At 42.6% G+C, this 25,953-nt stretch overlaps 1 protein-coding gene and 1 long non-coding RNA gene across 6 annotated transcripts in view; one reads left to right on the top strand and one right to left on the bottom strand.

The window, feature by feature from the left end:
• The window catches only part of LOC113631982 (uncharacterized), a 41,479-nt gene extending 27,751 nt beyond the window's left edge, over positions 1-13,728 (top strand). For 2 of the 5 annotated variants that reach the window (XR_003437603.1, XR_003437602.1), the window contains exon 4: positions 3,578-5,218. This is a non-coding gene — a long non-coding RNA (uncharacterized LOC113631982). Of the gene's footprint in view, positions 1-3,577; positions 5,219-13,415 lie in introns of those variants that run through there. The other 3 variants (XR_003437606.1, XR_003437605.1, XR_003437604.1) reach the window with 3 other exon arrangements.
• Positions 1-25,953, bottom strand: part of SEPTIN10 (septin 10) — a 53,545-nt gene that overhangs the window by 16,268 nt on the left and 11,324 nt on the right. Inside the window, exons 2-6 of the mRNA XM_027128647.1 lie at positions 17,220-17,288; positions 13,040-13,160; positions 12,428-12,623; positions 5,225-5,411; positions 1,284-1,445 (exon numbers count right to left, since the gene is read on the bottom strand). Coding sequence (XP_026984448.1) covers positions 1,284-1,445; positions 5,225-5,411; positions 12,428-12,623; positions 13,040-13,160; positions 17,220-17,288 — 735 coding nt within the window. The remainder of the gene's footprint in view (positions 1-1,283; positions 1,446-5,224; positions 5,412-12,427; positions 12,624-13,039; positions 13,161-17,219; positions 17,289-25,953) is intronic.

Below are 25,953 nucleotides of genomic sequence, written 5' to 3'. Positions count from 1 at the left end.
CGTTGAGGAAATCACACACACACCCCCCATATAACCAAAGTGTATATATATAGTGTATATCTACATATATAACACAAATATAAAATAATATTTAAGTCCCAAACTAATGCTAAATACAAATGTTATAGAAATTTAGAGGAGGGAGAGGTCTCTTTGGGCAGGAAGACACAACCCAAACTGGAGACAGATCAAGCAGAATAGGAAGAACTAGCATAGTAAGGAGAAGATTTTGAACAAAGATACAATAGCTGGATTTAATAGCAGTGAGTAGACCGTCCTGTCTGAAGCTGAGGATTAATGTAGGGGAAAAGTCTAATGTAAACAGTATCATGTTTAATATTTTAATAATTGACAATATTTAGTCTCTTAATTGTACCCCTCTGAAAACTTATGCCAGGTGGGCACAAAAAACAAATTAGATATAAAGACAATTTAACACACAGAAATTAATATCACTTCCCTTTACATTAGTCAGCTTTCTATATATTTAAGTATCTTAATATGAACAAAGTATGAAAAAATCAGAAAAAAGGGGAGAAATGGAACAAACAGGTACTGAATGTCACTGTGTCAGGCAGTGAACAAAGCTGTATCCTCACAACAACCCTTAAGACAGGTATTATTAACCCAATTTCATAGATAAGTTAACAGTCTCAGGGAGGTTAATAATTCCCACAAGAACACATGGTAAAGTCTGACTCCAAAACCCATGATCCGTCAAAATGTAACCAAGTATTTAAGAAATCTGGTAGCCTCAAGTAACACAAAGAACTTAGTCATCCTCAATCACATTAAGTTATGTATAATTAAAATATACTAAATATATTCTGTATTAAAATATTAAAAAAGTATGTGAATATTTCATATGTACCTGTGACCCTGTAAGGGAGAACGAGCTTCAGTACCAGATTAGAAAGCTCTCCTTAAAGATTTTAGGATCCTAAAGCATTCTGAGGGAGGCCGTAATGTCTTCTCATGTTCTTAAAGACAGGACAGAAAGGAATCTTTCTAAGGCAATTAAATATGGTTCCACAAAAGATGAAGCCCGGTCTCACAGATGTATCACTTCATTTAGGTGAAAGTAGGGAGGAAAGAAAAATGCTCAAAAATATATTTTCATTATACTTTTCCAACTCTAGAAAATAAAACATTTCCCTATACTGGACTCTTTCAAAATTCACCTTGTTTTGGAAGACAGAAGTGAAAATACATTAGTAGCAGCGTTACTTATAAATCACTTTTTTCATATGTAAAACAGAAATAATATTCAGTTAAGAGCTTACATTCATTGAAGCATTGACTTTAGCAATAGTTTCATCATCTGTTGGGAACTGGTATATCTGAACACCATTGCTGACCAATTCACTCATGAGCTTGATCTTAAACTTCTGTAATTCAGTTTTAGAAATTGCATCTGCTTTGGCAATCACTGGTATAATGTTCACCTATTAAGAATAAAGAGAAACAAAATCTCATGATTGAGGATTTATTTTTTAATCCTGAAGCTTTTGCATTCAAAACCACTCAGTCCCTGACAAATTTCCTTGACCTAGGTCAGAGGACAGGCAAACTACAGTCCACTCACTCCCTGTTTACATAAATAAAGAGTTACTGGAACACAGCTAGGCCCATTCATTACACATTACATATTTCCTATGGCCACTTTCATTCTATAATAGCAGAAGTGAGTAGTTGTATCAGAGGCCCACGACCTGCGAAGCCTTAAGTACTTACTACCTGGCCCTTCACAGGAAAAGCTTGCCAACTCCTGACGTAGAATCATTGGCTTCATTTTTACCAGATAATCGTATACAACCACTCCTACAAATGCTGGCCTTACAATAACTGCTTTTAAAAAGCAGAGCTCTGGCACTTCCCTGGTGACAACAGTGGTTAAGAATCCGCCTGCCAATGCAGAGGACACGGGTTCAAGCCGTGGTCCGGGAAGATCCCACATGCCGCGGAGCAACTAAGCCCGTGCGCCACAACTACTGAGCCTGCTCTATAGAGCCCTCAAGCCACAATTACTGAGCCCACGTGCCACAACTACTGGAGAACTCGGGCCTAGAGCCCATGCCCCACAAAAAGAGAAGCCACCGCAATGAGAAGCCCGCGCACCGCAACGAAGAGTAGCCCCCGCTCACCGCAACTAGAGAAAGCCCATGCGCAGCAACGAAGACCCAACGCAGCCATCCACCCATCCATCCATCCATCCATCCATACATACATAAATAAATAAAGCACAGCTCTTATAAAGTTCATCTTTCATCTGAATTCAGGTTTAGAAATCTCACATTTTCTTCTCTCAGTCTCTGACAATTCCATCATACACAAAATAAATAAAATGTAAGCCGTGAGCTGAAATCCACTGCATAATTATTAAGAATTTTTTATTTCTTAATACTCTAAGCACTAATTAATCAGGGTGACTGATCTCAGCAGACCTACGGAACAGGCCAAGGGCCTCCTTCTGCCTCTCATTTAAGCAGGTCCCTTTTCCCAGTGACTTCATCTGACCTGCACCCCATTGTCAGACTCTTACCCAGATGTTGAAAGAAGGAGATTTTACGAATACCAACTAAAAACGTTCACGACTCAAAGGAATAACTTTCTCAGCATTGTTTTTTTTAAAATAATTTTATTTTATTTTTGGCTGCGTTGGGTCTTCATTGTTGCACGCTGACTTTCTCTAGTTGCGCTGAGCGGGGGCTGCTCTTCGTTGCAGTGCACGGGCTTCTCATTGCGGTGGCTTCTCTTGTTGCAGAGCACAGGCTCTAGGTGCATGGGCTTCAGCAGTTGTGGCACATGGGCTCAGCAGCTGTGGCTCGCGGGGCTCTAGAACGCAGGCTCCGTAGTTGTGGTGTACGGGCTTCGTTGCTCCGTGGCATGTGGGATCTTCCCATATCAGGGATCTAACCCGTGTCCCCTGCACTGGCAGGTGGATTCTTAACCATTGTGCCACCAGGGAAGTCCCCCTTTCTCAGCATTATTTAAAAGTCCTATCACTGGCCTGAGAGGAAGAGATGTGGGGTCCTGAAGACCAACTGACCTGCGACGCTAGTTCCGTATGATTAACGTCCCCACCGAAGAGTGATATCTCCACAAATTCAGGGGTTTATAGGTCTTTTGGGTTATTAGTTCGTTTTTAGTGAAAGACTTCAGGCTAAGTAGTCATGTGTGCCCAGAGAGTGAGCTATCAATGTAATTTTCAGAATGAAAGTGAAAACTAAATATCATAATTCCTTTTCTATTCTTAAATGTATTTTTCTTCTCCAATTTCACACTGATTTACTGTGTACATTTGGATTTATTGGTCTTAAATACGTTCCAAAGGAGGTAAAGATTTTTCCAACTATCCATGAAATAAACTTTTCAGCAATTGTGGGTAAACAGCTTTGAAGATAAGTTAGTCAAAGTATATAAAAATTTGATGCCAAATTCTTGATTTTGGTATCATATAATATTGATACATAGATATTCAATAAATTATGCCAAGTTAGTAACTTCTAATTGATTCCACTATTAATAGCAGAAGCAGGCCAGTGTACATACATGACGTTAAGCTTTTTGATTGTAGCATATGTGCCTGAAACTGACCTTTGCTGAGGCATCTATTTCAAAGACATCCATTCGAATAAACCTACGGCAGCTGCGGACATAGCTACTGGCTACCATCAGGTAAGGAACCGGGCAGCCCTGCCTGGAGGACCCCCTTTCAGAAGCCCTAGATGGCCGAGCCTGGAGCAACCTGCCTCTCCCTTGCCAGCCCCAATTTGCACGCTAGTGCTTTAAAGTCACCACCAAAGGGGGAACCTGTGAAACCCCAGATGCCTCACCCTCAGACCCTGATAGAGGCTGAGCCCAGGTTCACGACCCCTCCCTCCCTCCCTCCCCCCCACTCCCACCCCACCGTGTGGCCTTGAGTGTGCTGTGTGCCCTCAGGACCCATAGGGACAACCCTTGCTCCTCGGAGTCCCCTGAGGCTTGTTGCTGATGTGCATCCTGGGACCCTAAGAACCAAGAGGGCTGGCCCAGCCACGACAGTGGCCCTGGCGGAGGGGGACGTGGCACCACCCGCACAGCAGGTAACTCTCCACGTGGAGGGAGCCGTGGAGCCCTGTAGTAAGAACAAGACACACTGTCGATTTAGTCCACCCTCACACCTGCCTTCGAGGTAGATACTCTCCTGGTTCTGGTTTGAGAGGCAGGGAGACGGACGCTCGGAGGGGAGAAACCTGCCAGGAACAAGGGGCGATTAGGTGGCAGAGCGAGTACTGCAGGCACCTCTGCCGCCACCAGACAAGCGCAGCCTGAGACAGAGCTGTGTGCTCTTGCGTTTATGTCCCTTGAATAAGATGGGTTTCCTGTATCAGACTCAACTATGAAAACAACCGGCTAAATGGTCAGAACATCCGATCAGGTGAACAGACTCTCACATCAGCTTCCTCCAGGCCCGTCACAGCCTGGGGACTGTGGCACTGGTCAGAAGCCAGCCCGTCTCTGCACCGACGCTGCACCCGCTGGCCCGCGTGCCTTCCACGCCGACTTCCGTACAGAAAGCAGCAGTGGCCAGATGCCCTTGCTTTCCCAGTCCTAGCTCACGAAATGCTCAGCCAGGTAACGGAGCTGCATCCCTCACACCATCAGAGGTCACAGGAGAACCCTGGAGACTTTTTTAGTATAAGACAGTAGTCTTTAACTGTCTTTTAAAGAAATAAAAAAAATCTGAAGTGACTTAATTTGTAGATACTATATTTTACAGCTCCCTGAACTTATACATAGCTCATTGGCTCAGAAATTCAAAAATAGGTTTTCTGGATACGGTTGGAATAAAAATGTAATTTACTGTAATATGTGGTGAGACTTTAGACCTTGATCTTCATCAGTGAGCTGCTTCTCACTTAACATGTCATACAGTAAAGTTAGTGTCAAATAAATTCTATAGTTAGGTGAAAATGAATACCCATATTCTGGCATGCAATTTAATCACTAAAAAAGCACTAAAATTTTATGTTAATGCTTTTTCTTTGCATCTCATCTCCCAAACTGAATTTCTCTGGAAAATATCCTAAAATTGAAAATTATCAAATGTTTTTAAAATGCACAGAATAAGAGTTATGACATATGTATATATCATAAAGATACTTTAATAGTTCCCAAGTGAATGAACTTGGAACTATTAAAATGAACTGAAGCACGATGGTTGGTCCTTTTCCAAACCCACCTTGCTGTCCAGGCTTTTCATGGTCAAGAGATCCAGTGTCTTCAGAGAGTGGCCTGTCGGGGAGATGAAGTAGAGGCACACGTGGATGCGAGAGTCGTGGTAGTTAAAGAGGGAGCGTTTGATTTTCAGCTCTTCTTGGAGATAGGCCTCAAACTGAGCGTCGATGTAGTCAACAATTGGTTGGTAGCTGAAAAAACAATTATTTAAATATTTAATACAATATATTCATGATACCTTAATAAGGTATATGCATAAATCTAAAGTTTGAGATCTGTATTTTCACCAGTGAACAGTTGCTATCTATGCTAAACAGATAACTTAAGTAATAAAACAATGTGCAAACGTGCAGGTACAAAGGCAGTACTTTGAAACCATCAGAACAACCTGTGCTTTAAACCATTTTATAGAAACAACACTGAACGTACACTAATTCCCTCTCACACTCATTCACACACTGGAGCCCTTCTGGCACCGCTTCCCACACTTGCCAGGCTGCATCTAATTGCAACCAAACTGGACATGGCATGTTATTCTGCTGAGAGAAGGCACGAGTATCAACAACTTAAAAGATACTTAAGTCAAATTCCATGACTCCCTGCTGCTGAAATCGGATCGTGAGGCGTGGAAAGCATTAACGTAGTAAGGAGGAAGTGCACACCCACGTGGAAGCGCCTAACTGGTGACGCAGGCATGACCTTACTTACAAGCAAGGGAAAGCCCGTCGCAGCCGACACGTGAGTCCTTGCCTGGACCCTCCTCCCACCTGGTGCGTCTGCCCCCACAGCTGTTCCAGGCTGTTCACCCTTCAGGGTGCAGCTCACAGCACGATGCACTGCAGACAATAGTTTGTGAACGGTCCACTTCATTTTGGTACGCTAAATCACCGCCTGTGAACCTCAACTTTCTATGCGTAACTATTCTCATCAGGCAAATCTGGGCTTCCAAGTGAAAAAAGCAGCAAACGGATCCTCTATCAAATTCCCTGGACACCTTTACACTTACCTGTAGCCCCTAAACAGAGCAGTCAGTAACTGTGCAACTGCAGTACTAATAAATGTGCATTCAGCGGAACGCCTGGCCCTGCCAGTCCTCGAGGATCATCACCTCCTTCTTTCAAACTCATAGAACCCCTGTTGTCCCCAGGCACACGGGCACGCAGCTGGGGACAGAGACGGGACCGTACGCTTCTGTGCTCTCCACACAACAACACAACAGCACACCTTCACCACATCAGATGTACTATCGGGGACACCATCCTTGGGAAACTGGTCTAAATGTGACCCAACGTGATGCCATCCCCAAAATAATAAAACAGTAAAAATTAATCTGTAAGTACATATTTAACATAAAATTTCCAAAGAAGCTTCTATTAATGACTTAAAATAGATCAATTATAAATAGCCATAAACACTCCTCTATCTGAATGCTTTGCATAATGCCTGTCATAAATGAAAACCATAAACATTTTTTGTTAAATAAATAATAATAACATTAGAAATTCTTCCACAGTATTTTCCTCTAGGCTTCCGTTTCCAGTACCTTGCAGGTTCAGTCTTCAATGAAATGAAAGACACTGGCTTAAAATACAAAAAACACCTCCTTTTTCAAAGTACTCATAAAGGGTAAGGAAGTAACCACCTCAAAACTGAAGAGAGTAGAAACAGGGAGGTGAGCAGAGGACCAGAGCGGGCTTGGTAAATGGGCCAAATCCAGCCACGTTCCTTTGTTATTCATAGTCTGAGGCTGCTTTTTCGCTACAAGCAGAGTAGTTTGGACAGAGGCCGTAGGTTCTGCAAAGCTTGAGATATTTACTTCTCTGGCCTTTACAGAAAAGGTGTACCAGCCCCTGCACTAAAAGCATCAGTGCTAGTTTCATCCTGAGGCCAGTTTGTCAATGTGGTTCTTCGGCTTTGCTCCCGAAGGATCTGCGGGACAAGAAGGAAGAAAGCGAAGTCCAGGTCCACACAGGAGACTGCCTCCCCACACTGGGCTGAGGTCCTCAGATCTACACCTCAGTGCGGGAGTGAGCTAGAAGTAAACCCGCAGTTCCTCCCCCCTCCCCAAGGATGTGAGGGAAGGTTGCCCTGGCACTAAATGAAGTTGGGAAAATAAACGGAGAGGGAGAACCAGCCTGAAGAACTTGTGGCCACAGGGTCAGCCCTCGCAGGAATCCACGGCCCGGGTTCACACATGGCCTCTGATTCTGAGAACCTCAAGCCACGAAACTAGGATCCTGAGTATTAACACCCAGAGGGACCTAATGTAAGCAAATCCAAATCTGTTCTGAGTATCTCTGCAAATAACTTTTCAAAGATCATGAGAACTCCAATAAAAAAACAACCAAGCATATAGGGGACAAAAGGCACAATGAATAAGAACCAACGGAAAAAACAAACATCAGTACAATAACTGCAAAATTGCAATGTACTGGAATTATAAGATATAGTTACAAAATAGAGACAAAAGAAATAGAAATAAAGGTGAACTTGAATATATGTGCTGGGAATAGTAAAGTAACAAAAAGTGATCCTACAGATATGAATATGAACCACACAGAATGTACAGATTTGAAAACTATAATAACCAGAATGAAAAACTCATGGATTAGTTTAAAAGCATATTGGACACAGCTAAAGAGAGAATCAGTACACTGGAGGATAAATCCAAACTAATTATCCAGAAAACAATAGAGAGAAGAAAAAAAAGATAAAACTATGGAAGAGAGATTAATAAACACAGAAGACATAACGAGAAGGTCTAACATACATTTTAACACCGTTTCAGAAGGGGCAGAAACAGCATCTGAAGAGATGATGTCTCAGATTGTTTAAAAGAACTGATGATACTGTTCAGACTCAAGAAGTCAAACAAATCACAATCAGGATAAATTATAAATAAATAAAACCTAGATATATCACGGTAAAACTGGAGAACAACAAAAACAAAGATCTTAAAAGCACTGGAGGAAAATATGGAGGATACTCTTAAGGGGAAGACAGACTCACAGCTGCCTTCTCAGCAGTAAAAACAGAAGCCAGGAGACAGTGGAATGGTATCTTCAGTGGGAGGAAAGAAAATAAATGCCCACCCATTTATACCCAACTAAATTGTTGGGTATAAATTGTATACCCAACTAAAATTTCAAGTATGTATACCCATACCCAACTAAAATTTCAAGTATGAGAGTAAAGCAGAAAATTTTGTTTAAGAGAGTAGTAAATACTGGCTATATAAAATGATAATAATACTGCCTTGTGTGGTTAGGAAGAAGAGAGAGAAAACATGACAGGGTAAGTTGGAGGGGTGGGGGGGCGGTTAACAGTTTAACTGTTCAAAATTCCATTTTATTGTCTATTTGTATCATCGAGGACAAGTACAAATATTAATTAACCTCAAACCTTGATTAGGTTAGAGATTATGTTTGTAATTTCTAGGGTAACAGCTACAAGAATAGAAATCAAGCAAGAAAGGAAAAAGAAACGTGAAACTCGCGACAAACAGAAAACTCAAAATAAGATGGTAAATTTAAACCTAATATCAGTAAATATATTACCTGTGAATGGACTAAGCACACAATTAAAAATAAATATTGTCACAGTGGATTTTGAAAAGGAAAACCATATGCTTGATCAGAAGCACACCTAAAGTACAAGAGTACCCAAAGGCTGGAGTGAAGGAAAAGAAGAGCATGCCTCCACAAGGAAGTGACCTCTGACAACACAGAAGCCTCACAAGAGGAAGAGGTCGCTACCTAGTGATAAAAGCGTCTATTCTTCAGGATAAAAGAAAAGAAAAAGTTAATTGAAATGGGAAATATCAATACTACATATCAAAATGTGTGGGATGCAGCCACACTTAGAGGGTAAGTATGGGTAAAGCCATACTTAGAGGGTAATTTATAATCTTAAATACATAAGGCTGAGAATCAGTGAGAAATCAGAGAAAATTAGATCAAAATCCAAAGAAAAGTAATTACAGATATAAGAGCAGAAATTAATAAAATAGGAAAAACAGTAAGTATAAAATTGATAGGATCGACAAAGCCAAAATTTGAAAAGGCCAAGTAAACTTACCACACTTTGTCAAGGCTGACCAAGGAGAAAAGAAACAAGCACAAATAACCAGTACCAGGAAAGGAGGTGTAGATGTCATTACAGATGATGAAGACAATGAAAATATATTAGAAGAATATTATCAACATCTTTAAGTAAATATATTTGGGAATTTGGATGAAACAGACTCCTGGAAAATTGTAACTTTTCAAAACTGTCTCAAAAAGCAACTCCAAATTGTCCTATAATCATTAAAGAAAATTAATAACTCAAAATCTTCTCAGAAAACTCCAGGCCCAGATGGTTTTACTGGCAAGTTCCACCAATCATTCCAGGGAAGAATAACTCTAATCTTACACACATTTTTCCAAAAAACAGAGTGAAAAACTCCCCAAACTCATTTTAGAAGGCTAACATAACATTTATTTAAAAAAAAAAAAAAGTATAAGATACTGGTTGAAAACCTCACTTATAGACATAACATGCAAAAATACTAAAAGGAAAAACAAAATCAGATACAGCACAATATAAAAAGAATACCAAATGGTATCCAAGACTGCCAGGTTAATTTACCAATAAAAAGTCAGTTACTGTAATTCATCTTATTAAAGATTAAAGGAGAAAAATTACAATCTTTTCCACAGAATCCAAAAAATACCTGATAATAATATGTATTCATGATTTTAAAAAAACAACTCTTACTAATAATATAAAGTAACTTCCTTATTCTAACTGAAAAAAAGAAAGCAGCACAATTCAGGGCAAAAAGGAAGCTTTCCCTTTGGAGTCAGGGCAAGGCAAAGATGCCCACTATCTCCACTGACTCTAGTGGAGTACTGCCAGTCCCAGTGCAGTCAGGTATTAAAATGCGAGAAAGGAAATAAAGACCACTGTCTTCAGCCATGCTGGAGGAGCAGCAACTGGATCCACACCCCGCCCCCGCCCCCACCCCCGCCCGGACAAAATATATGGAAAGGGGGTTTCAGACACAGGACAACAGGCAGTAAAAATGCTGATCACTGGGAGATGAATGAGGCGAGTCTACAGCCTCCCAGCCCCACTGCCTGTAGACAAGTTTCTGGGGCCCAGCACAAAAGAGGGCACAAAGCCTGGCAGACCCACTGAGGACGGAGGAGAGACAGGCGCTCAGGGAGGCCAAAGTACTGAGACTTCACCATAGGGCGCCGGGGAGAAGCCACAGCACCCGCCCCAGGAGAAGGCACCGCCCCGGGGGAGCCCCTGGGGAAGAAGTGGGCTGTAGGGCACGTGAGGGGCCTCAAGGCTGTGGACATTTCCTATAACTGTCTGTGGTGGTGGGTAGGAACTACACGTTTGTCAAAAGTAACTAAATTGTACACTTAAGCAAACAATGCATTGTATTATTCTATGTAAATTATACAGCAATAGGGCTTCCTTCGTGGTGCAATGGTTAAGAATCAGCCTGCCAACGCAGGGGACACGGGTTCAATCCCTGATCTGGGAAGATCCCACATGCTGCGAAGCAACTAAGCCCGTGCGCCACAACTACTGAGCCTGCGCTCTGGAGCCCGTGCTCCGCAGCAAGAGAAGCTACTGCAATGAGAAGCCCGCGCACCACAACGAAGAGTGGCCCGCGCTCGCTGCAACTAGAGAAAGCCCATGCGCAGCAATGAAGACCCAATGCAGCCAAAAATAAAAAACAAATAAATTAAAAAAAAATTATACAGCAATAAAACTTATTTAAAAAGAAGAAACAAAAGAATTAGAAAGGAGGAATATGCCATTATTTGCAGATTATACTATTACATACATAGAAAACCTAAACAAATTTAGAGACGAGTTATTGGAATTAATCAGAGGATTCACAGAAGTGGCTATATGCAAGATCAATTACATTTCCATACACCAAATAGAAAATGAAATATTTGTAAGAGATGCCATTTACAAGATCATCAAAACTACCAAATATCTAAGAATAAATGTAAGTGATTTCTACACAGAAAAGGCCTTTGCCTCCTCCACCGACCTGCTTCCTCCAGAAAGCCCACAAAACTGTTTCCTGAAATCTAAAGCAGAACACACAAGTGTTCTGAACAGGCTAACACATAAAGACAGTCAATGATGCAACATATTTTCCCTCTAAAGCAAACTTTTAGGACCTAGGAAACTACCTCTAATAATGAAAATATATAACTTTCAAAAAGGAGAAAGAACAAAAAGTCATTGCTTTGCCCCAGTCTATTTCCTCCTTTTATAGTTTAAATTTCATATAGAATCTATAATCAATCTTTATAATACCATAGGAGGGGCTTCCCTGCTGGTCCAATGGTAAAGTCCGCCTGCCAATGCAGGGGAGGTGGGTTCGATCCCTGGTTGGGAACTAAGATCCCACAGGCCACAGAGCAACTAAGCCTGCGCACCACGCTACTGATCCCGTGCTCCACAACTACTGAGCCCGTGCACCTCAAGGAGAGAGCCCGCGTGCTGCAAACTACAGAGCTCACGTGCTCTGGAGCCCACGCACCACAACTAGAGAGAGAAACCTCGCACGCCACAACAAAGAGCCTGCGTACCTCAACTAAGACCCATCACAGCACCCCCACCCCAAAATAATAAAAATAAATACATAAATAAATTTAAAGAAAAAGAATAATTATAATACCGTAGAAATAATGACAAAAATAGTGACCTAATATAAAATACAAATAAAAATTTCATTATCAAACCTTTCCTGCGATGCTTAATAATGTACCTGGCTAATTTAGTTAGAATTTCACAGAACAATTCATGCACCATGGATTTGGCGATTATATATTTGCCATATATGCCTTGTTGTTGTTTTTTTTCCTCAACAAGACAAGTCTTGCCTGAAAATTAGTTAAAATCACTTAATATACACCAAATTGTCATATCAGGAAATAACTAAAACTATTTTTGCTGAAACACACACTTAAAAAATGTGATTCAAATTACTCTAAAGAAATTAGACAACTGGATAGAAAAATGTCAATTTGTTAACAATAATAAAATATTGCTTAATTATTTAAAATTTTAAGTCTGGGAGGAAAGGCATGGGTTTCCACAGTTGAAAATCAAATCACAGCACATAGGGCAAGAAGGCAGATATCCTGAAATAAGAAAAACCTATTTATTACAAGAGGAAAGCGTGTACCTCTCTTCTTTGTTTATTTGGTCACCAAATCCCACTGTATTCACGATGGTCAATTTCAATCGAACGTTACTTTCCTGGAGTTCATATGTCTGTGCTTTAAGTCTAACATGTGGGTAAAAATGTGAGGATTCATGGTCTTCAAAATTCGTATTAAATAGTGTGTCAATCAGCGTTGATTTTCCAATTCCAGTCTCCCCTGAAAGAAATGCAGGTACATCTTCACAGGTGCACAGGATGGATGAAGAAAAACAGAACAGTAAACTCTTACAATGGTTTCACGGATCCCAAATATTTCAGATACTTCAAAGGCTGGATTGTCCCTGAAATAAATACATGCTAAGGCTGGTCCACTGAGTCACCAGCAGAGCATAAAAATGAATCACGTGTGCTAAGTTACTCAGAACTCTGAAGAAAGCACTGAAATGTTTAAAGAACAAACAAAAAGTTTAAAGCAGTAGAGCTAAGAAAACCAAAACTGATAGAATTTAAATAACTGGAAAAAAATCTGTAATCATGATCTTAAGTTGCTAATGTGGGCACCATGCTGCTCATGACAAGAAGGAAGTGAGCACAGGAACAGGAAGGAGGAATCTGGCGGGGCTTGGCACTTACCCACGCAGAGAATATTAAAGCAGAAGCCTTGCTGAATTGATCTGTTGACCAGCTGATCAGGCAGACTCTCAAAACCAACATGGCCAGACATGGCTAAAGAACGAGGATTTTCTTTTTTTTGCTGAAAGGAAACAAAAACAACGGCAACAGTTTTTTAAAGTCTTACTAAAACAGGATATAGGCACATTAGAGATAAACATAATTTATCAGAAAAAAATTAAAGACTTTTTGATCATTATACCTCCCCCAAGATACAACTGGTTAAGTTTGTGAGAAACCTGTGTCCAGACCCTCAAAACACATATTTCTTATTATCTTCCTATGATGAGAGTCCAGCACTACTTATGACATAAAAATATTTGATTTTCCAAAACAGGAAAATACTGTTGGATGAAGAAAGCTTTACAAGCAACCAGGGGTGGGAAGGCGTATTACAGACAAGTAAAACATAAGACGCGCACCAAAAGACGGCAGAACAGCACCAGTAAGGCGCCAAAGAAGAAGTGACAGCCCGGAGTTCTGTGTCCAATGAAAACACCCCTCACAGGTGAAGGCAAATGAAGACAGCTACATTTGCTAAATGTACAGACGACATTTACGGCCCGGCCCGGCCCGAAATGCTAAAGGACAGGGAGTGCTAAACGTTCTCCAAGAGAAAGGACAGCGACAACAGACAGAAACTCGGATCTGCAAGAAGGATGAAGACTGTCAGAAAGGTAAAAACATGGGTAAACGTAAGAGAATTTTTTGCTTGTTTTAATTTCTTGAAAATATAGATTGACTGCTTAAAGCAATAACAACAGTGTATTGCAGGATTTATGATACATGGAGAAGCAGGATGCATGACTGTGACAGCACAGAAGATGGGAAGGGGAATGGAGTTACACTGTCGTAAGGTTTCTACACTATACAGGAAGTGCTGCAACACTGAAGGCAGTGAGTGATAAGTTAAAGCCCACATCAATTACTGTTTAAAAAAATAAAAGACCAAAGAGGGTTAGCTAGTAAGCAATCATAAAAATACTCCATTAATCCAGAAGGAGGCAGGAAAAGAAAAAAAAATGAAAGAACCAATGGGACAAATGGAAAACACATGGCCACAAATGTATGGACACCAAGGGGGGAAGTGGTGGTGGGATGAACTGGGAGGTTGGGATTGACATGTATACACTAATATGTATTAAATGGAAACTAATAAGAACCTGCTGTATAAAAAAATAAAATAAAATTCAAAAAAAAACGTAAAAAAAAAGAACACACATGGCCAGTTGGTAGACTTAAACCAGCTGCGTCTATAATTAAGCAGAAGTGGTCTAAGCCAGCTGTCCAACAGGACCTTCCATGACAAGGCTGAGCTGCCAACTGGAGCCACCAGCCACGTGCCGTCACTGAGCACCTGCACGTGACGCATGCAACCGAGGAAGGAACTTTTTAATTTTATTTCATTTTAACTAATTTAAATTTAAATAGCCACGTGTGGCTAGTGGCCACCATACTAGACAGTGTAGGTCTAAACTTTTCAACTAAAAGGAAATTGTCAGACTGGATAAAAGAGCAAGACCCAAATATATGCTGTCGATACAGTAACCAACTGCTGATGGTAAAATTCATATGGGAAGGCATAAGACTTAGAACAGCTAGAATGACTGTACAAAAGAACAAGCTGAAGGACTTACAGTACCTAATCTGAGGCTACAATCACCAAGGAGTGTGGTATTGTGACAATCTATTATTTATCTATTTGTCTACTTAATCAAAATTAAAAACTTAGAGTTATCAAGGAATATGCAAGTCACAGACTGGGAGAAAATAGTATATATATGACAAAGCACTTGTATTCAGAATACATAAAGAATTTTGTAAGATTCAATAACAAGACAACCCACTTAAAAAAAAATGGGTAAAACACTTGAACAGACACTTCACAAAAAAGATAACAAAACAGCCAATGAGCACATGAAAGAGTGCGCAACATTATTAACAGGTATCAGGAAAATGTGAAGCACAACTACAATAAGATACCCCTGAACAGCCACTAAAATGGCAAAAATTTAAAAGGCTGATAACATCAAGCGTTGGAGATGATGAAAAAAGATGGGAACTCATGATAAGTTCGCTGCTGCACATGCAAAATGGCACAGCCGCTCTGGAAGGCGGGCAGTGGTTTCTTATAAAGTTAAGTACACATAACCACACAGCCAAAAGACCCCGCTTGCCAGCACCCAAGATAGAGCACCCATCCACACAAGGACTGACGCACAGATGGTCGTAGCAGCTTTCCTCCAAACAGTCAGAAGTGGCAAGAAACAAGCAAAGGCCCAACAACTGGCAAATGGATAAACAAGTTGTAGTGAATCCACACGATGGAATCCTGAACGACTGACACATTCCACACGTGGAGAAATCTCAAATGCTAAGTATCTAAACAGTGATTTATTCACTGTGATTTCAGTTTCAGAAAGAAAAAATCTTTTCATATATTCTCATATATATATGAACATGGATGAAGATGTCTCAAAGGGTAGTGACAGACTGTTGGGAGTGGACCTGGAGGTGTAGGTGAGAAAGACGAGCTTGTCACTGTATATGGTGAGAGAGTTCCCACGAGGACCCCAAGACTGCTGGCACCGGTGTACCCACACCTTCTGGTTATTCAAACGCTAATCTAGGTGCTGCGGTGAAGGGGTTTGACAGATGTCATTACGGTCCCAAATCAGTTAACCTTAGAAAGGGAGATTATCCAGGGTGGACCCATAAAAGGGACAGAGGACTTCCGAGTGGAAGGGATTTGAAGCATGAAGGGGCCTTGCCTTTCCAGTTCCCCTTGCTGTATGGGTCGCAAGGACCTAAGAACGATCTCCAGAAGCTGGCAGCAACCGACCAGCAAAGAACAGAACTCTGCTGACAACCTGGAAGGGTCGGGGGTGGGGTGGGGTGCGGTCCCAGCTGGGAACCAGCAGCCGACCTCCTGCACGTGAGGCCTGGGTGGAGAAGCCAGGGGAGCCAGCCTGGCGCTCCCGACCCGCAGGCTGGGCGCTAATCAACAGCTGCTGTTTTAAGCAGCCCAGTCCGTGCCATTTGTTACGGAGCAACAGAAAACTAGTCCACAAACGAGTTGTGCCCTTCGAGTCCCTTTTACCAGGTAAGCCTGTTATCTCTGTGATTTAAAAAGAAGAAAGAATGAAGAAACACACTATGCTTCCCAGCTGGCCGTGAGAGCGTTCAAGAGGATTAGAACAGTATTGGTTAGAGTTTCTATTGGAAGCACAAAAGTTGAACTAAATGGCCTATAGAATCCCTCCTGGTTCTAAAGCATGTGATTTTAATGTCATGGAAATAAAAGAATCTTTTCAAAAATGTGGGAGTGGTCAGCATCATTTAATGAAGAAGAGGGGCTGGAGAGAATGAGGACTGAGCAGTGAGCACTCAGTGCATCGGTCACTAAACAATGACAGTAGTTTCAGCAAAGCGACGTGCTAGAAGACAGATTAAGAGTAATTCAAAGTCTGCGAGGTGATAAAATACAGATGGAACAGACTGCAACTACCAACGAGAGAACAGAGGCAAAATGATGGCAGCTCGGCGGCCAGATGACCAAGTGTCAGAACTGGGGGGGCCTCAGCACGTGTGGGGAGGCAGAGGCTGCTGGAGCATGGAGCTAAAGGAAGGGGACCTCGTGACCCGTGCTCACAGTTACTGTTTTCTCTCTTAAAACACTGACAACTCACCTCGTTCACCAAATTAAATTTACTCCCTCTTTCTAAATATAACTTTTAATACAAACTACCCAAACACATCCCTCCTGTGCAGGCACTCAGAAAGCCCTCAGAAGCACTAAGGTCTGACCTCGCACTCAGGAAGGCTCTGACAGGGCCGTCCCGTGGCGTCCCACCCTGTCATCATCAAGGTCTGTGAGGACGCCAGCTACAGCAGTGTCAGGCTCCCCCTGCCTGCCGTGGCAGAGCTGGAACCTGCATCTGCTTAACGCCAGGCAGGGTAGAGACGCTGTGGACAGTCGACAGTGATGCAGTTTGTCACTGATTTTTAACTTGGATCAACATAACAGTTAATTCATATTCAAGGTAAGTAGAACAAAAGTCTTTCAGGTCTCTCAGTAGTTATTCTGAAACCACAGAGGCATCCAGAGTACAAGGTGGGTCTACTTAAAAGATATACTCACTTTCTCTTCATTGTCAAATACTTGTGTGGACATATGCGCTGTTTTTGTTGCCATGTGAGACTGAAAGAGCTGAAAAAGAAAACACAGGTATTACTCCAAAAAACCCTATATCTAAGTAATGTACTTACATTAAAAAGGAATTCCAATATTGTCATTATCACCAAGCTTTGACTTGTAATCTACACAAGTGACTCATGTTTAAAACTGGTTTTCTTGCTGGAAGGATATCTGCACAGGTAAGTAATATGTGATAGTCAACACATGATACACATTATTGCACTTACACCCACGCACACAAAAATGTAAAAATTATCATGTATAGAACCCCTACCACATGCCCATCACCATGCCAGCTCACGGAGTACGTGCTCTTATTTGATCCTCAGGACAGATCTGAGCTACACACATTACCACTCCACAGCCTGCACAAGAAAATTAGGATTCTGAAAGGTTAAGTAACTCACCCTAAACCGTACAAGCCAGTAAGCTGTAGGCACAGGTCTACTCTGACTGCAAAGCTGGTGTTCGTTCTACTGTACCAAGTGTAGACCAAGTACTCAGTCACCTGTATGCAGGGAGTGGGGAAGACAGTACCAGAGAAGCTGTGGGAATTTAATTTCCGAGCAACCGCCTCAAGGGCACTGCCGCCCTACTCTGGAGGGCAGTGCGAGGCAAGGAGAAAACGTGGCCTTTTTAAAAAGTAACAGGAACATGGATGTAGTAAGAAAAAACGCAAACGGTGCCAATGAGAACACAGAGCAGAATAAGTACGTTCCCTTCCTCCCCTGATTCCCTGCAACCTCAGCAGTGCTCTCCCCAGAGGCCACCTCCTGGGGGTAGAGGATGCGTGTGGTGGGAACGTGCAGTCTCTTTGGCTCACAGACATGGCACATAACCCATGCTCTGCAGCGGGTGTTTCCTTTCCACTTAATCTATGGTGGGGGGACTTCCCTGGTGGCGCAGTGGTTAAGAATCCGCCAGCCAATGCAGGGGACACGGGTTCAAGCCCTGGTCCAGGAAGATCCCACATGTCGCAGAGCAGCTAAGCCCACGAGCCACAACTACTGAAGCCCGCGCGCCTAGAGCCCGTGCTCCGCAACAAGAAAAGCCACTGCGATGAGAAGCCCGTGCACCACAACTACTGAGCCTGCGCTCTATAGCCTGCGAGCCACAACTACTGAGCCCACGGGCCTAGAGCTCGTGCTCCGCAACAAGAGAAGCCACCACAAAGAGAAGCCTGCGTCCCACAACTAGAGAAAGCCTGCACACAGCAATGAAGACCCAACGCAGCCAAAAATAAATAAATCTGTGACTCTGTTTAATAAATAAATAATGAACACTCCCTCTTAAAAAAAAAAACCTCTCTGGTGCAGACTGTTTCCGCAGAATGTGAGCTGCCTCACTCCATCTACAGGACAGCGCTCTGTTCCGTAAACTACACAACATGCGGATGCACTGTCTTTAAATACAGTGAACTACACTGCAGTGAACAGCTTTGCCCACATGTGGGACGGGGACTGGACCCTGCAGCAAGGGAGGGGCATGTCTGGCGCCTCGAACCGCCCCTTCCCCCCCACCCTGGGCTGTGAAGGTAACACCAACAGACACACGGGGCACGTCGGGACTGCGTTCTACACAACGTTAACGACCCCCTTCCTCTGGTACTTTCTGGGTAATGTAAGCTTTTGAAGACTGACCCTGGGACTTAACAGGACACGTAGCAAGTCCAAACTCTGAGCAGCCAACTAACTGAGCTCACTGTGGTGACAGGTGGCTCTGGCCAGTGGGAAGAGGCCCCGTATAAGAGCACAGCCAAGGCTCGGGATGAACACACAAGCACTGGCTGTGTTTTTACCATTTAAAAAGTGAAAAGCACGTAATGATACGAAGCCCACCAGAACTGGCCTAGTGTGGTTTTAACTGTACACACAGCTCCCTGACTCCTCCCAGCCCGTCACAGTGTGTCACACGAGCCAGAGAGCACATCCCCACTCTGAGCCAGCACAGAAGAGTGAGAGCAGAGGGAAAAGAGAGCAGTGGTCACGGCTACGCACAAAAAGAGGAAAGACAGTGACACTGCGCTGGGCCAAGAGACGGCCAAGCATCAGGCAAGGCGGCATAAGGTGGGAAGACCCCTGAGCCCCAGAAGGGAGGCCGGATTTCTTATCTGGATAAAGTGAACCGTGAGGGAAAGTTTGCTGGAAACACAACGCTCATCATCTCTGGCGAAGTTACGAAGAAGCGAGAAGCCGAGCAGGGGCAGACGAGTTGTGGGCTGAGGCCTGGAGTGTCCGCCTGGGCTGGGACCTGCTGTCGGGACCCAGGCGCCCCCGAAGCTCCGGCTCAGGGCCCCGCGCAGGCCCAGAGGGAAAGCGAACAGAGCCTTCACGCGGCCATGCGCTGCCGTCGGGATGGGAGCGGGTGCCGCCACGTCTAACTGAACTTCATCAACTACAGAACTCTAATGAAAATTAATCTTTATAAAACTATACTAAGAAAGTAGTTTTGGGGTTTTAATATAATGGAGAGCATATCGAAATTTTTGTGAAATGCTGCTTAGGAAGCAGTTTCATTGATGTGTAAAATTTGCTTAGAAAAAATGAGATAGGGTTTGTACTCCTTTATGATTAAACTTTAAACTTTGACTAATAAAACCAAGGTTACATTTCTGTCATTTATGTAAGTTCATATCAAATATCCACTTTTGTTTATTCATTTCCTGTGTTTCTGAACACCAGCCAAAAAGCTTACTTAAAATCTCTGTGGATAAATATTTTGATCGGGAAGTAAAAATGAGTCACATAAAAGTATTATAAATAGTTATTTTTAGTATTTTCCACTGGTACTACCTGACTAGTCAAATTTCCAAAACACATTTTAGAATGAAAACAGTTTTTAATAAATTAACAAGACATTATTGAAGGTAAAATAACAAAGGGACAAGAGTTGATCCAGTCCCTCTAGTGGCAAACACTAAATTAAAAAAAAATCTGGAAGTGGAATTCCAGTCTGCTCCACTACTGACTAGCTTCTTAGTAAATCCTATGCTGGGAACTGGGTCTCAGGAGGAAAAGACACGGCCCTTGATCTTAAGAACTTATCTCAGAGAAAACACAAGCTCATAATAGGCAATCAAATCTCATTCCAAGGCACCAGGGAAACTAACAAAATCACCATCTACATTTTTGATGAGAGTCAGTAGCTTTTATTTTAAATACAAGCATACGTCATATATACACAAACACACATGTATTTAAATCTCTACACCTACATCCCAGAAAGAAAAACTTTATACAGTACTTTTAACTCCTGGCAAAGTCTAACAAATTTTTTTAAAGTTGTAGTATATAACGAATCACAGAAAAAATGCCAGAACATTTTGGGGAAGATCAGGTTCTCCACCTTCTTCAAAATATCAGTTTGAGGCAATGCAACAGAGGCTGCGCACAGTCTGTCCTGGGGTCCCTTGGAGACAGGTGGTAGGTGACCTTTTTCCTGCCGGTCAGTTATGGGGAAAATTCGGTGATTCTTTCACAACAGAACCCTAGATTTCCTGACGACTCTTCTGACTCTCCTGGAAACAGTTCTGTAATGCCTCATCACTTCTCTAGGTACAACAATGAGCTTTGGAGGAACAGAATTATGACTTGGGTTACAATAGCTTCATTTTAACTTCACTTTTCCACAGTTTTTATCTTTGTAAAGCTAATCCAAGAAATAGAACCACAGTTTTCAAATTATCCTCTGGTACTGCTTGGAGTTCTTTAGGCCAAAAAAAAAAAAAAAAAAAAAAAAAAAAAAGAGAGAATGAAGAGCAGAGAGGTCAAAATAGTTATCTGGGCCTATTTTATGGGTTTCAAGAGATCCACGTTCTTTGGATTGGATCAAACAATACTTTGAAAGATTCCACAGATGCATTATTTAAAATCATTTTATTAAATCTTCAGCTTAAGTAAACTTTAAAAGTAAAGTTAATATACTCATCTAAAATTTTCCTAAAAACAAGTAGTAAAATTACCTTATTCAAATTATACAGAAGTTGATTTTGGAAGTGGATACTAACTACAACCAGGGAAAAAAAGAAACAATCCAACTGAATCAATAAGACTGGGCACTGTCACGAGAAGCAACATGCTGGCCTCCTGTCCCTCCAAGACAGTCTTGGTCGAGGGCAGCTTAGGGTAGGCCAAGTTCCATCAAAATATCACTTCAATTTTACCACCATCTCCAATAAACATAAAAGTTAAAGGGTAACTACAGAGTCTCATATGCAGCCTCAAAAGATCATCAAGATGGGAAAATTCTTGAGAGTAATTCATATGAAAAAGAGTTAGGGATTTTAAACTCAAAAGAAACCCTTACAGTAATGTGTATGTAGCTGCTTTAGATACAAATGCAATCTTATTTTGAAATTACTTTCCCCCACTTAATTAGAAAAGGAGTATTTTATGTTTATTACAGGAAAAAAAACACCCTTTCTAATTGTGTCACTTTAATAACACTACCATGAACACTCCTCCGTGGCAGCCAAATGGTGTGCCCCACAGATATCCCTCCAACAAGAACTGCCCTCTGGCTACACAGGATGCAATGAGCTGATGGCCTCCAGCAGCTGGGCCTGCAGGACTGGACCCACACCACGCCTTCCCAGGCAGCCCTAGCCGAGGCCTGAGCGCAGTGCGGTGTCAGGACCTGGGCTCTTCTGCCCCACGCAGGCTGCCCTGGCAGACACTGGGCTGGCCCAGACTCTGCTGGATCCGCATGGCCTCTGAGGGTCTCTCTGTGGATTCTGCTTCCTCCCCTTTCTCCTCTAGGGCGTTACCCTCCCCCCCCCCCCCCCCCCCCCCCCCCCGACCGCTCCCCAGTCAATCTCTAACACTCCTGGCTCTTCCTTGAGGACCCCACACACACCTGTATAACCATCGATCACTGTGTATCTGATAAGTTTTCTCACAAGAAATCCCTAGACTGTAATTACTGGTCAGAGGTATAAACATATTGCCAAACTTACATTTCCAAAATCAGTATAAAAATAAAGTATCATTTCATTATATAGTCATCAATACAGGTGTTAACAATTTTTTAAGTGTCAATCTGTTAGGCAAAAACTGAAATCTTAATTTGATTTCTGGTATTCTGAACATTTTTTTTTCAGGTTACTGGCCTAAAAAGTACATAGTATATTTTCATTCATCACCAGTTCGCGTTTTCCCATTTGCCTATTAGGGTATTCCTTTTTTGTTTCTTATTAACGAGAGCTGTTGGATGTAACTCCATGCTTGTCATGTGTATTACAAATGTCTTTTCTGGATTTGTCACTGATCTTCTTGGTTTCCATAGAGCTCAATCGAGCAATCTTTTCTATTATGGGTTCTTCCTTAAATGTAAGGCTTAGAAAATCTTTCCACACTCCAAGTTTTTTAAAAACATGAATCTAAATTTTTTCCGAGTTCTCTCATGGCTTCATGTCTTATACAGAAGCTTTTAAGCCTTCTAAACATTACTTTCTAGTTCTGTGTGAGGTACTTTTCCCCAGTGTTGTTGGCCTGTTGCAGCATCAGGGGACAGCAAAGCATATTCAAACATCTATAGTCTGTCTCATGGAGATGAATCTCCCAAGGGAAAAAGCAGGACCCACGAATGAACTAGAGAGGCTGACCTGACACAACAAAGGGAAACTTCTGAAGGTCTCTAAAAAAAAGGTGTCTAACAAGATGGGCTGGGCTGCCCGGGAAGGATTCAGCTGCTGACCCGGGCAAACTGTGGCGCCAGTTCCTGCTCTGATCTTCTAAGTTCGCTTTCAACTCAGAATGTATGACCTGTGAGCAAGCAATGAGGAAAAGTATGTGATGTGATGGAGAATGAAGGATGAGTCATGGGAAACTGCAAGTACAGACAAAGTGGATTAAGGAAAGACAGAACACAACCACACCTAGTTGATACGGAAAGGCTTATTTAAATGAAAAGTAGATGGTTTGCATTCCAGGGGGAGGTAGTATGTCCCAGGCAGGCTAGGTGACAAGCCAATCAAAGTTGAGAAGTCAATTACTTAGGACAGGGGAAGGCAGAAAAACTCGTTTAAAGGACTTAAAATTGACAAGGAACATTTGGGGAAGAAAAGAATACTCAGAAATAAGTGAGAAATATATCAATATACATTGCTTTTCGTTTATTCCACAAATATACACAGTATTTACTAAAAGACCTACATTTTCAGGACCCCAGGCATTGAGGCTCAAAGGTGAATAAGTCATATCTTTGCGGTTTGAATTTCAGCACAGGTAGGAGACATGCATACAACTATGGACAGGGCACAGGAGTGGCTTGTGGTGAAATGACGCCTGCACTGTTAGAGATGGCACTGCCAAGAAAAGGCTTGAGCTGAGCCTTGAGGGAGAAATAGGAATTTTCCTAGCGAAGGAGAAAAGGACGTAAAGGAGTCAATGTGTGCAAAAGCATGAGCGCACCCCTGGCGTGGCTGGAAGCTGCAGTAAGTGCAGTGTAACCTAAGGCGGCTTCAGTTTAAGTGCGAGGAGGACAGCAGAAGGCAGCAGGGTGGGACATTCCCTCAGCCTCCCAGTAAGGCCAGGAGCACCTCCACGCCTTTCAGACAAAGGTAAACTGATAGGCCGCAGTGCTTAGCAGGAAAGAAAATTTGAGTTTAAGGTTCCTACGGCCCCGGATCCCTCAAGGAGCTTCCACCTAATCACTGGCATCTTTAGTCAAGTGTAAACTAAATCTAGGGAAATTTTTACAGGGTTATTAAAAACAAATACAGTGGTAGTTCCCATTTGCCTTAAAGTGTCCCCTGATTCCATAAGACTTGTACTCTTCCACATAGATAAGAGCACTAAAAATCCAGCCCAACTCACTAGGCCAGTCAGGTTTACTTTTCACACAGAACATAGTTAATACTATACTAGTTAATACTATATTACTAGTAACAGTTTAGAAGTTATTATCCCATTTTTGTAAGTCAGAAAAAGATAAATCTTCAAAAGGAAGGATGAAGTTGCATATACTGAGTCTATACTGAAATACTGGCTACAGGGAATATTTTTACAAAGATTAGAAGCAATAATTATGAAAATTAAGAGAAATTATATGTGATATTAACTGGCAAGAAAAGAATATAAGATTTTGTTGACACCATGGTTACAAGTAAAAATTATACATATGAGCAAGCATGTATAGAGTCTGATTTTAAAGGGAAGAGAATAAATATTTCCTTTTCTTCTTGATATCCATTAATATTATCATCTGGGCTTCCCTGGTGGCGCAGTGGTTGAGAGTCCGCCTGCCGATGCAGGGGACACGGGTTCGTGCCCCGGTCCGGGAAGATCCCGCATGCCGCGGAGCGGCTGGGCCCGTGAGCCATGACCGCTGAGCCTGCGCGTCCCGAGGCTGTGCTCCGCAATGGGAGAAGCCACAGCAGCGAGAGGCCCGCGTACCGCAAAAAAATATATATATATTATTACTTATGTGAATTTAACAACGACTAATGTGGAAAAAAGAATATGTCTTCCTCAAATATCTATAAAAATGCATTTATTTAACAGATATGAATTGAGTGCCTCCTATATTCCAGGAACTGTCCGAGGCCCTGGGGCTGAATAACTTAATAAAATAGAAGAAAACACATGAAGTCATTATGGAGCTTCCATTCCAGTTAGGGGAAGAAAGGCAAAAATCAAAGTAAAACACATGCTCTGATGTGATAACAGAGAATAATAAGTGCAGCACAGAACAATAAGGCAGCAGAAGGGGATGGGGGTAGGAAATGAGGCGGAGGCATGGCTCAGGGGCACCGCTCTGAGCAGGGTGGTTACAGGGGAGACGGCAGCTCAGCGAAGGCCGGAAGGAGCACAGGGAGCAGAGCGGTGAAGGGGCACCAGGAGGAAGAGCATTCCTGGCAGAGGGAATGGACCCCTGCAAAGATGTGGCAGCTGTGTGCGCTCCTGGGTTCCTGGAACAGCAAGCAGGCGAAGCAGCAGAGGGAGAGAAAGGCAGAGTGGTGCCGGACCTCACAGGGTTCCCACGGCATACTGAAGAACTTGGCTTTGAAGGGCTTTTAGCATAAAGGGACGTGAGTTATCTTTGTAGTAAAAGATTCATTACAGCTACTGTGTTGAGAGGACACTGAAGGATGGCAAGGCAGAAGCAAGGAGACAAGGTGCAAGGCTACTGCATTAACCCATGGCAGTCTGTTAGCGGTGGAAGAGGTGAGATGTGGGCACATTCTGGATCCACCTCGACAGCAGAGCCAACGGAACTTGCTGAAGGCTCAGTGTAGAATGTGGAGCGATGTGGAGAACGGTTCCAAAGTTCTGGGCTTGAACACCGGGGAGGAGGGAGCTTCCCTTCCTGGAACTGGGAAGACCGCAGAAGGAGGGGTTAGGGAAGGCGGCTCTCCTTGAACTGGAGATGCCTGCTGGACGCTCAAGTGAAGGTCCTGAGTAGGCAGCAGGATGCTCAAGTGGACAGAGCAGAGATACCCGGACTGGAGGTAACAACTGTGACGTCATCTATACATGGCAAGTCCTCAGCGCTGTGGGACGAGGTGAGTCACCCTGGGAGTGAAGGTGCTTAGAAAAGAGAGGGCTCCCAGAACTGAGCCCTGGGGGGACTCTGACACTTCAAGTTTGGGGCACTGGGAGTAATCAGTCCAACTGACTGAGAAGGAACAGTCAAAGAGGGTGAAAGAAATCCGGATAAGTATGGAGTCCTGGAAGAA

The sequence above is a fragment of the Aethalodelphis obliquidens genome, unplaced genomic scaffold, assembly GCF_003676395.1.
Source record: "Aethalodelphis obliquidens isolate GAN/ISIS:26980383/991018 unplaced genomic scaffold, ASM367639v1 scaffold35, whole genome shotgun sequence".
In the NCBI taxonomy this organism is placed as follows: domain Eukaryota; kingdom Metazoa; phylum Chordata; class Mammalia; order Artiodactyla; family Delphinidae; genus Aethalodelphis; species Aethalodelphis obliquidens.
Note: the sequence above shows the minus strand (reverse complement) of the source record. Positions and strands in the feature narration are given on the sequence as shown.